General features: G+C 46.5%; 1 protein-coding gene across 2 annotated transcripts in view; it reads right to left on the bottom strand.

Annotated features, from left to right (window-relative positions):
* The window catches only part of LOC121539339 (fibroblast growth factor receptor-like 1), a 59,071-nt gene that overhangs the window by 21,555 nt on the left and 25,263 nt on the right, over positions 1-12,253 (bottom strand). The window contains exon 3 of one of the 2 annotated variants that reach the window (XM_041847756.2): positions 9,253-9,525. The exons of the other annotated variant lie outside the window; for it this stretch is intronic. Within the exon in view, the coding sequence (XP_041703690.1) occupies positions 9,253-9,525 (273 nt within the window). The remainder of the gene's footprint in view (positions 1-9,252; positions 9,526-12,253) is intronic. 2 annotated transcript variants of the gene reach the window in all.

The raw sequence follows: 12,253 nt of genomic DNA on the forward strand, positions 1-12,253 counted from the left end.
AACGGGTGATCTTAGGCTTGTGTGCGGCTGCTCGGCCATGGAAACCCATTTCATGAAGCTCCCGACAAACAGTTATTGTGCTGACGTTGCTTCCAGAGGCATTTTGAAACTCAATAGTGAGTGTTGCATTCAAAGACAGATGATTTTTACGCGCTTCAGCGGTCTGAGCCGTTGTTGCTCCAAGACGTTTCCAGTTCACAATAACAGCACTTACAGTTGACCGGAGCAGCTCTAGCAGGGCAGAAATGTGTTGAACTGACTTGTTGGAAAGGTAGCATCCTATGTCAGTGCCACGTTGAAAGTCACTGAGTACGGGCCATTCTACTGCCAATGGCGATCCTTGATGAAAACCTTCTCCAGAGCGCTCAGGACCTCAGACTGGGCCGAAGGTTCACCTTCCAACAGGACAACGACTCTAAGCACACAGCCAAGACAACGCAGGAGTCTATGAATGTCCTTGAGTGGCCCAGCCAGAGCCCGGACTTGAACCTGATCGAACATCTCTGGAGAGACCTAAAAATAGCTGTGCAGCGACGCTCCCCATCCAACCTGACAGAGCTTGAGAGGATCTGCAGAGAAGAATGGGAGAAACTCCCAAAAATAAAGATGTGCCGAGCTTGTAGCGTCATACAAGAAGACTTGAGGCTGTAATCGCTGCCAAAGGTGCTTCAACAAAGTACTGAGTAAAGGGTCTGAATACTTATATAAATGTAATATTTAAGTTTTGCAAACATTTCTAAAAACCTGTTTTTGCTTTGTCATTATGGGGTATTGTGTGTAGATTAATGGAAAAAAAACGATTTACTCAATTTTAGAATAAGACTAACATAACAATGTGGGAAAAGGTGAAGGGGTCTGAATACTTTCCAAATGCACTGTACATTCCTCAGTGCTCCAAGTTCTCCAATGAACTGCATCAAACTTGGGCTAAGGTGAACTCAAGGTTCCATGTCTCAAGCCAGTGCAAGCTTTGGACCTTCATGTCTTCCCCCGAGGAGTTGAGACTGGACCAGTACCCCGTCATGGACCCCATTGTTGCTGCCATGGTCCTCCCAGACAAGGAGATAATTGGTAGGTCTCCCTGCTGTCCTCCGGGACCTAATCGGGCTGCTGACGACCACTTAAGGGACACCTTCCTGACCTTTGCCATGGTTGCTCACCTCATGAATGCGACCACTTGCACGGTCTGATAGCTCGCCTGTCCACCGACGGTGACCCTAAGCTGACGGCTGAAATGACTCAGGTGTCCACACTCCTCTCCCTCTTAAACGCTGAGATGTCACGTGCTAATGGTAAAGCCCTGTCTACGGTCATCTCCTCAAACAAACAGCTTTGGCTCTCACAGACATAGATGTCTGAGAGCCAAAGCAACAGGCTCTGGGTCAGCAGTGGTGCCACCACCAGCACAGGCAGCCGCATAACAAGCACCATCCCTCTGCTCCGAAGAAGGACGGGCCCCCTCAAAATGCATGGACGCTGCTCTAGCACCCCTAACATCTCACAACGGATGATAATACTAAATTACCTAGACAATTGATTAATCTGCACTCAGTCACAAGAACAGGCAGCAGTAGACACGACATCTCTCCTGAAGCACCTCTCAGAGCTAGGCCTCAGGTTGAACAAGCAAAAAAGCCAAATGGTCCCCATACAAACTGTGACGTTCGTGGGCATGCCGATCGACTCTTCTCTAATGAGGGCTCACCTCACTGAAGAGCGAGTCCAGAAAATTGTAGATCACCTCAATCCTTTTGTCCAAGACCAAAAGGTGACTGTTCTTCAGTGTCAGAGCCTGGTGGGTCTCTTCTCTGCAGCCTCTCTTTTGGCCCCATTGGGCCTTCTACACTTGAGACCCCTGCAGAGGTGGTTCAATGCTCAAGGTTTACATCCCAAGGAACACCGGTATTGTTACAGACTGTGTCCAAGGAATGCACGCGATCACTGGCAAGATGGCGATCCCTGAAATTACTTTCAGGTGGGATTCGCCTGGGCAGAGTCCATCGGAGGGAACTGGTCCAAACAGACGCCTCCTTGACAGGCTGGGGAGCAGTATTGAGGGGGAGGGCGGCCAGCGGGACATGGAGCCCCAGCTGGTCCAAACTCCACATCAATATGCTTGAGTTGAGTGCAGTCTGACTAGCTCTGCTCAACTTTCTCAACATGTGCAGGTACAGACAGACGGCACCACAGTGGTAGCGTACATAAACCACCAAGGGGGTCTGGGTTCCATCTTCCTCCACCAAATGACACATACCCTTCTGCTGTGGTCACAGAAGAATCTGGCCTCACTAAGAGCTGTACACCTCCCAGAGATCCTGAACACTGCGGCGGACATGCTGTCCAGGGAAGGTCCTCCGGAAGGGGAGTAGTGACTACTTCCCCGAATAGTAAGTCACATGTGTGGATTCTTTGTGGAAGCGGAGGTGGATCTGTTTGCCTCAGAGAGGAACACACAGTGCCTCCTCTGGTTTTTGATAACCAACCCCCCCCCCCGGGCCACTTGGCCTAGATGCCCTGGCCCACGAGTGGCAGAGGAAGAGTCTATACGCCTTCCCCCTGATCCCACTGATTCCAGCGACTCTGGACAGAATCAGGGACACGAGCCACCAGGTCCCTCTGATTGCCCCGAGATGCCACTGGTTTAGCACAATACTGTCACTCCTAGCGGGGACAGCATGGGAACTACCTCGGAGGTTGGACCTATTGTCACAGGCGGAGGGCACATTGTGGCATCCTAATCCCTCCCGCCTGCAGCAGCAGGCCTGGCTACTGAACAGCGAAAATGGTCTGATTCAGATCTTGAGCCCTCTGTTGTTAACATCTAACAGCCAGGGCCCTCTCCATCACGTCAACCTATGACACGATGTGGCACGTGTTCTGCCAGTGGTGTGGGGAGCAGCGTGTTGCTCCAGAATCTTGCGGCATAAGAACTGTGCTCCAGTTCTTGAGGTCTTTGTTCGATGCTGGCAGGGCTGCAGCCACACCTAAGGTATATGCAGCAGCCATTTCATCCGCTCATGGCAAGGTTTCTTAAGGGAGTCCGTCAATTATGCCCCTTGAGCCCGCTCATCTCCCAAATGGGATTTGGATCTGGTTCTTGGAGTACTATCCAGACCTCCCTTCGAACTGTTAGCTGGCCGCCCATAGACTTTAAACATCTCTCTCTTAAGACAGCGTTTCTGGTGGCCTTCGCCTCTACCAAGAGAGTTGGCGAGCTCCATGCTTCACCTGTTTAGTAATGAGTGTTATCGTCGATTGCCCGGGTAAAGCGAGCTCTACTCTGCAGCCTAATCCTGCCTTCCTACCAAAGGTTCTGCCTGCCCCCAGGTCACGTGAACAGGGAAATGATGCTAATGTACACGCTCTGTGTCCTGTGAGATCCCTAAACGTGGACGTGGAGTGGACTCCGGTGATCCGTCACTCTGATCAGCTGTTTGTGTGCTTTGGAGATAGAGATAGATATGGTAAGCCTCTCTCAAAACAATGGTTTTCACATTGGATTGTAGACACTATTCTGCAAGCATATAGCCTAGCTGGCCGCCCAGCCCCATCCTTTGTGGTAGCGCACTCCACTAGGGGAGTTGCCACCTCCTGGGCACTGCTTAAGGGAGTCCAGGGATCCTGGACTTCCTGACGGGCCGCCCCCAGGTGGTAAGGGTAGGTAACAACACATCTGCCACACTGATCCTCAACACTGGGGGCCCCTCAGGGGTGCGTGCTCAGTCCCCTCCTGTACTCTCTGTTCACCCATGACTGCATGGCCAGGCACGACTCCAACACCATCATTAAGTTTGCCGACGACACAACAGTGGTAGGCCTGATCACCGACAACGATGAGACAGCCTATAGGGAGGAGGTCAGAGACCTGGCCGTGTGGTGCCAGGACAACAACCTCTCCCTCAACGTGACCAAGACAAAGGAGATGATTGTGGACTACAGGAAAAAAAAAGAGGACTGAGCACGCCCCCATTCTCATCGACGGGGCTGTAGTGGAACAGGTTGAGAGCTTCAAGTTCCTTGGTGTCCACATCACCAACAAACTATCATGGTCCAAACACACCAAGACAGTCGTGAAGAGGGCACGACAAAGCCTATTCCCCCTCAGGAGACTGAAAAGATTTGGCATGGGTCCTCAGATCCTCAAAAATTCTACAGCTGCACCATCGAGAGCATCCTGACTGGTTGCATCACCGCCTGGTATGGCAACTGCTTGGCCTCCGACCGCAAGGCACTACAGAGGGTAGTGCGTACGGCCCAGTACATCACTGGGGCCAAGCTTCCTGCCATCCAGGACCTCTATACCAGGCGGTGTCAGAGGAAGGCCCTCAAAATTGTCAAAGACTCCAGCCACCCTAGTCATAGACTGTTCTCCCTGCTACCGCACGGCAAGCGGTACCGGAGTGCCAAGTCTAGGTCCAAAAGACTTCTCAACAGCTTCTACCCCCAAGCCATAAGACTCCTGAACAGCTAATCATGGCTACCCGGACTATTTGCACTGCCCCCCCCACCCCATCCTTTTTACGCTGCTGCTACTCTGTTAATTATTTATGCATAGTCACTTTAACTCTACCCACATGTACATATTACTTCAACTATCTCAACTAGTCGGTGCCCCCCGCACATTGACTCTGCACCGGTACCCCCCTGTATATATAGCCTCCCTACTGTTATTTTATTTTACTTCTGCTCTTTTTTTCTCAACACTTTTTTTGTTGTTGTTTTATTTTTACTTTTTTTGTTAAAAATAAATGCACTGTTGGTTAAGGGCTGTAAGTAAGCATTTCACTGTAATGTCTGCACCTGTTGTATTCGGCGCATGTGACCAATAAAATTTGATTTGATTTGATTTGATCCCCCAGTACCTTTTTCAAGGTTTTACCGGGTGAATTTCGCTGACGCTCACAGCTGTAAAGACAATATTTTTGGTTATTGAAAAAATGGTTTAGATGGTACAATGATTCACTACACTATTCAGCGCTTGTTTTCTCACATAAACTGAAATTGAGTGAACAGTTTAGAATTTTAGCAACCAGGAAATGACTTCTACATTGGTCACTTGACTCGATTTCCACTAGATAACACAGCCACAAAGTCAAAACAGATTTCCCATTTGATGCCGCTCCGGTGGGAGAAACGAATTGGCAAATATCACAGCCAATCACAACACTGGCGGGTAAATAATACTGTGAAACACTATCATTCCACTATTACTGCAGATATATTATGGACATTTTATGAAATGATAATGTAAAATGGCAAAAATATCCTATGTGAAGCATCTTTAACATATATTGCTAAGAATGTAAGAGTAAGGTGACTCGCCTACCGGGTCTAAAAGCCAGACCACCAGCACCAATGACAAATGCCCTAACCACTGTCCCAATAAGGGATATCTCTAGGGCATGTGCTTATTGGCCCAGTATAGTTAGGCCCTGTCCAGAAGAAACCCTAAACCCTCCTCCCTAGGCACTTGTGTAAATCAACTTGATGGATGTAAGCAATAGGATGAATGCACTTTGAAGTAAATTTGAAATAATCAGTCAATTGAAATAAATTAATGAGGCCCTAATCTATAGATTTCACATGACTGGGCAGGGGCGCAGACATGGGAGGGCATAGACCCACCCACTGGGGAGCCAGGTGCAGCAAATCAAAAAGAGTTTTTCCTACAAAAGGGCTTTATTACAGACAACAATACTCCTCAGTTTCATCAACTGTCCGGGTGACTGGTCTCAGACGATTCGGCAGGTGAAGAAGAAGGATGTGGAGGTCCTGGGCTGGCGTGGTTACACGTGGTCTGTGGTTGTGAGGCCAGTTGGACGTACTGCCAAATTCTCTAAAACAACGTTGGAGGCGGCTTACATTAAATTAAATGCTCTGGCAACAGCTCTGGGGGACATTCCTGCAGTCAGCATGCAAATTGCACGCTCCCTCAACTTGAGACATTTGTGGTATTGTGTTGTGACAAAACTGCACATTTTAGAGTGGCCTTTTATTGACCCCAGCACAAGGTGCACCTGTGTAATGTTCATGCTGTTTAATCAGCTTCTTGATATGCCACACCTGTCAGGTGGATTATCTTGGCAAAGAAGAAATGCTCACTAACTCGGATGTAAACAAATCTGTGCACAACATTTGAGAGAAAAGCTTTTTGTGCATATGGAAAATTTCTGGAATCTTTTATTTCAGCTCATGAAACATGGGACCAACACTTTACATGTTGTGTTTATATTTTTGTTCAGTATAAATCAAATCTATGATGAGAATAATCTGATTAACTGATACGAGACACGGACATGGTGGCGTAGCAGGAAGATCGGAGTACCATGAACCAAGAGGTTGTGAGTTCAAATCCCAGGTGAGGACATGTTGAATAATAATTACTGTATAGATGAACATGCACAATCTAATCATATATTGTAAATGCACTGTTTGTGACTATTCCTAACCTTGCCAACAGACAAATAGCCATGAATGGATCAATGGTTCACCAATCAGGGCCTTGATTGGCTAGACAACCGTAACAAGACGTGATGTGTAATAAAGTTTTCTTTGGCCACAAATATTCCTGCAATGTTCCCATGAAACATTTCTAGAACATTAATATCTTATGTTCTGAGAACATGGCAACCATATTCTGTGTATGTTTGGTGGGACATTGATGGAATATTCTCCTAACCCACAGAAAACTGGACGCAACGTTCCTATGAAATGTATCTAGAACATTCATATCTTAAGTTCTGAGAACATGGTAACCACATTCGGGGTAAGTTCTATTTCACATTAAAGGGATACTTCAGAATTTTGGCAATGAGGTCCTTTATGAACTTTTGGATACCATTTGTATGTCTCTGCGTGCAGTTTGAAGGAAGTTGCAAACTAGCACAATTGCTTACTAGTGTTAGCGCAATGACTGGAAGTCACTACGGGCCTTAAGCTTGAAAGCAGGCCAGGATATTGTTGCCACTGTTCCCATGAACAGCACTTGAACTGACTACAGTTGTTTCTTTATCTTTTTCTTTCTGAGCTCCAGTAAAAACAATAAACTCAAATGATGGATACTGTTCACAGTGCTATGCTGGAAGATGGCCAGTATTACACCTCCCATTTACAACACTTCAAATAAATCTTCTCTCTGAAGAAACTACCAGCCTTCCCCACCAGGCATTGAACTACATACAAAACACAATTAAGATGTTTAACAATTAGGCACATCAAGAGGCACAATAATTTCACCATTGATTGGAAAGTGCCGCTCACAATAATGATGGACCATTCTACCGTTTTTAGGCTGTCAGTTCTCTCAATGTATGACTTCAGTCCTGTAAATGTTTTAATGAGGCTCCTCTAATCTCCCTAGCCAAAAAATCCTCTGACTGCACTGCACCCCTGATGAGACAATTACCCATAAAAACAAACAAACTGGTGGTGTGTGCCAGTCCCAGGCTGGGATGATGGATGAGAGAACGGAGAGAAGAGAGCGAGGCTTACAAAACAGAGATGTGCAATGACTGCTGAGAGGCTAGTGTTGGGTTGTCACGCATTCACCACAAACGGTGGGAAAGGAAAACAGAACCAACTCCATCAGGATGAAGAACGAGGCCAAACAGTTTGTGGTGGAGATCAGAGAGGGTGAAAATAATGTTCAGTTTAATAAAATACACATAAGAAAACAGTATGCCTCAAGAAAAAAAAAACTCCTTTGAACTTTCCAAGTTAAGAGACTCTCTGTCCTGTGTGGGAGTAGGTAGCTAGTAATACAGGCAGGCAGATTGAACAGGTTGAAGTTATCTTATACAACCTTGCCCTGCTTCAGCACTCCTGAAGGCTGTAATACTTTTCATTACATCGTCATAGTACAGGAAGGCCAAGCTAGATAAATCAGTTGTGAGTTCCACACACTACTGTGTAAGGAGGGATATGCTATCTATCATTTGGATAAATTGACTTACTCCATGATTTATACACTCAGTGCTGCACTTCGCAATCATAGAGATATTTCTGAACTGAGCATGGCCCAATGTAAATCATGTGGGCAACCTGACACTGCAGGTTATTACTTTCACAGCGAAGGGTTTACATTACGTAACAGCAATGTACAGTAAAATAATGTATTGTAAGTACAGCAGACAACCATGACATTGATGAAATACAGCTCTAGTGTGAACTTTGACATTCCTCCTCTTGGTGTGTCTATACTGTATATCTAACCAGGAAAAAATCAACAGCTTTGCTCTCTCGTTGACCTCTCAGTCAACTTCATATTGAACAGGAGCCAAAATAACTTTGTTAGAATCACACTTCCCCAGATCCGCATCCTGACCCTATGATACTCCGCTACACAATGGACATCATTCTCTTTACCCTCTGTTGTCCTGATCTGATCTATGTGATTAGAGTTCTACCCCAAAACAAGGCCAGTGTGAGAAGCCATCACAAGACCAGGAAGCAGCTCCTCCGGTCGGCCCCTGCCCTCCCCTCTCCTCCGCTGCAGAAGGCTCTGGACCTAATTAGGCATCTTAGAGTAATTAAACTAAACAGAGCTTTCACGCTCCACTCCTCTCATTCATCACACTCTACTCTAGCACAGAGCAAACCTACTGTACTGTACTGTACACAGGCACAGACAGAGAGAGCAGCACTACGGCCTTATAGTGGAGGAAGTAGACCAGTGACCAGTAGCTTGAAATGACTTACTGAGAGTTTAAATACTTGTCTCTTGCACACGACATCATATCCTCTTATAAGCGTTACGGGGCTTAATAGGTTAATGTTAAGGTGAACATGTTTCTTGTTGGACTATTCCGAGTTAAGGACCCTCTGCTTTAACAAACCAGAGTTTAGCCTGGGGAGAGGGAAGAAGTTAAGATCTGCTTGAGTCACCGAGGATGATGCAGTATGAAACAACATCCCATTCTGCTGTTGACTTTGGGATTGAGCAGTATAGGATATAACAGATATAAGAGGGGAGGGGATTAACTTCAATCCCCTTTCCTAAATCCCCTTATTTCAGAGCCATGAATCCATGGTATTGTCTTTTAACATCTGCATATCGACATGATCTTGACCTGAGCGGAAGAGTTAAGCGACTGACTTTAAATCACTTCCTCAAAAGATGATGGCAAGGTTTGAGTCATGTACATGGTTTCTGGGTAGCGTCATCGTAAAGGTGATTTCACTGTGAATGGTATTACTTGGCAAACAGTAATATACTGTAATGTAGAGCAGACCGCAAGACCCCTTTCTACTTACCGATGACAATGAGGGTATAGTTGATATTAATGCTGCCAAAGCCATTGGTGGCTTTGCAGACGTAGGTTCCTGCATCCTCGGCCTCCACCTCCTTGATCTTCAGGCCCAGGCGGAGGATGCGGAAGCGGATCCAGCCACTATGGATGTTGCGGCCGTCCTTGGTCCACATGATGAGGGGCGGAGGGTCTCCCTCCACAGGGCATGGCAGCTTTATGGAACTCCCCAGGCGCACTGACTGTCTGTGTGCCACCCTCTCAGACACCCACGGAGGACCTGGAGCAACACACACACAAATTGAGTTGAACCATATGTATGTTCAACAGTCTTCATTTAATCTAGACATATAATACAAAGACTAGATTGATATGCACAATTGAGAGCATCCTGTCGGGCTGTATCACCACCTGGTACGGCAACTGCACCGCCTGCAACCGCAGGGCTCTCCAGAGGGTGGTGCGGTCTGCCGAACGCATTATCGGGGGCAAACTTCCCGCCCTCCAAGACACATACAGCACCCAATGTCACAGGAAGGCCAAAAAGATCATCAAGGACATCAACCACCCGAGCCACTGCCTGTTCACCCCGCTATCATCCAGAAGGCAAGGTCGTCACAGGTGCATCAAAGCTGGGACCGAGAGAATGAAAAACAGCTTCTATCTCAAGGCCATCAGACTGTTAAATAGCCATCACTAGCACATTAGAGGCTGCTGCTGCCTATTGAAATCACTGGCCACTTTAAGAAATGGAACACTTATCACTTTAATAATGTTTACATTTACATTTACATTTAAGTCATTTAGCAGACGCTCTTATCCAGAGCGACTTACAAATTGGTGCATTCAACTTAGGATAGCCAGTGGGACAACCACCACTGGGGGAGGGGGGGTGTAGAAGGATTACTGTTATACTATTCCAGGTATTCCTTAAAGAGGTACGGTTTCAAGTGTCTCCGGAAGGTGGTCAGTGACTCCGCTGTCCTGGTGTCGTGGAGGAGCTTGTTCCACCATTGGGGTGCCAGAGCAGCGAATAGCTTTGACTGGGCTGAGCGGGAACTGTGCTTCCGTAGAGGTAGGGGGGCTAGCAGGCCAGAGGTAGATGAACATAGTGCCCTCGTTTGGGTGTAGGGTCTGATCAGAGCCTGAAGGTAAGGAGGTGCCGTTCCCCTTTAATAATGTTTACATATCTTGCACTACTCATCTCATATGTATATACTGCATTCTATTCTATAATATTCTACTGTATCTTAGTCCATGCCGCTCTGTCATTGCTTGTACATATATGTATATTTTCTTAAATTCCATTCCTTACTAGTTTTGTGTGTATTAGGTATATGTTCTGAAATTGTTAGATATTACTTGTTAGATATTACTGCACTGTCGGAGCTAGAAGCACAAGCATTTCGCTACACCCGCTATAACATCTGCTAAACACGTGTATGTGACAAATAACATTTGATTTGATGATTTGATTTGATTTATACATCCAGAAACCACATATTACTGTAACTCATCTCTAATTTGAACTGATTTGATACCAATTGATCTCTGACTTGGGCTGTATTGAATTAAGCAAAAACCCTTGAATGCTTTTTGGGAAGACGTGGGGGCTCATTCATTACCCCTTCCTTCGTCTGATTACCCAGAGATGTTGAAACCAGATTGTAATAATTGGACTAGCCTTGTCATCCATTACAGACAGAGAGAGTTGGAGGCTCCGGCTCTGGTTGTGTGTAGCATGCGGGGGATCAAAGCGCAGCGGAGAGGGCAGGGCCACTGTGGGGCAGACAGCAGCCACTCTCCCTGCTCCTAATTGGCTCAGGTTGGCCTCTGATCTGGTGAAGTGGAGCTGGCTCAAACGCCCTGTGATAGTAAAGTTACTTAGGAAGCCTGCACAACTCACTGAGACAGCTTAAAGCAGCAGTAGTGCTGAACCTGAACTGGACCAAAACATAAGAGAGAAACTGAGCAGAGCGAAACAACAGAAATGAGCAGATGCGTAGAGAGGAAAAAAGGTGGAGAATGCAATGTTACTGCTCTTAAAATCAGCACTTGGCGTAGTCTGTCTTTCAATACAAATGGTCAGTCTGGTAGCAGTAAAAACTTTGGGAAGGCCAAATTAACAAGACCTCTCTCAACACACACACAGTCAAGTTCCAACAGTGCATTTCACCCATATGGTAAACAAGCAGTTCATTATAGAGATGGGGGTGTATAGGGAAGGAGGCTGCAAATATCTCCATCTGGGCCTTTATTGGTCACGTTGCTAACAGATGTGACTCAACTCAACAGCAGGTAAAGGATCTGGAACCCTGGGCTGCCTGGGGGTAGTAACCCTTGGGGGAGGTGGACTTCAGGCTCTGTTCTTTGTAATGGTAACAGACCACTCACAAGTTGTGTGTACCAGTTATCAACACACTAATCTACTAGACTGTGCATAAAGTGGACAGACAAAGGGTGAGTGTACGCTATCCTTTCACTGCACTCTGACTGCTCCATGAGAGAAGGTGAACCTTATGCTATGTTAAATCAGTCTTACACACAGACACACAGACATACTCCCAGATACACACACGTGGAGTGCACAGGCTCCGCCGTCCTCTCTGGCCTTCCTGTTCTGCAGCACGCACAGGAAATTGTAAGTGTCACTGTTTATGTCTGTGGGGAGAACGTGACCGCAGTCCTTCTGTGTTTTTCAGCCGGCCCATATCTCACTCCGCTGCTACCATGAGAGCAGAACAGAGGGGCTCAGTGTTCACTCCTCCTCAGCAGACTATCTGCTCAGAACCGCAGAGAGAGAGAGAGAGAGAGGTCACAGCACATGGAGGAAATACCCACTGCCCAGCCTGAATCTCACAGCTTCACTAACTCAAATCAAATCAAGTTTTATTGGCCACATGCGCCGAATACAACAGGTGCAGACATTACAGTGAAATGCTTACTTACAGCCCTTAACCAACAGTGCATTTATTTTTAATAAAAAAAGTAGAATAAAACAACAAAAA

The sequence above is a fragment of the Coregonus clupeaformis genome, chromosome 25 (assembly GCF_020615455.1).
Source record: "Coregonus clupeaformis isolate EN_2021a chromosome 25, ASM2061545v1, whole genome shotgun sequence".
Classification (NCBI taxonomy): domain Eukaryota; kingdom Metazoa; phylum Chordata; class Actinopteri; order Salmoniformes; family Salmonidae; genus Coregonus; species Coregonus clupeaformis.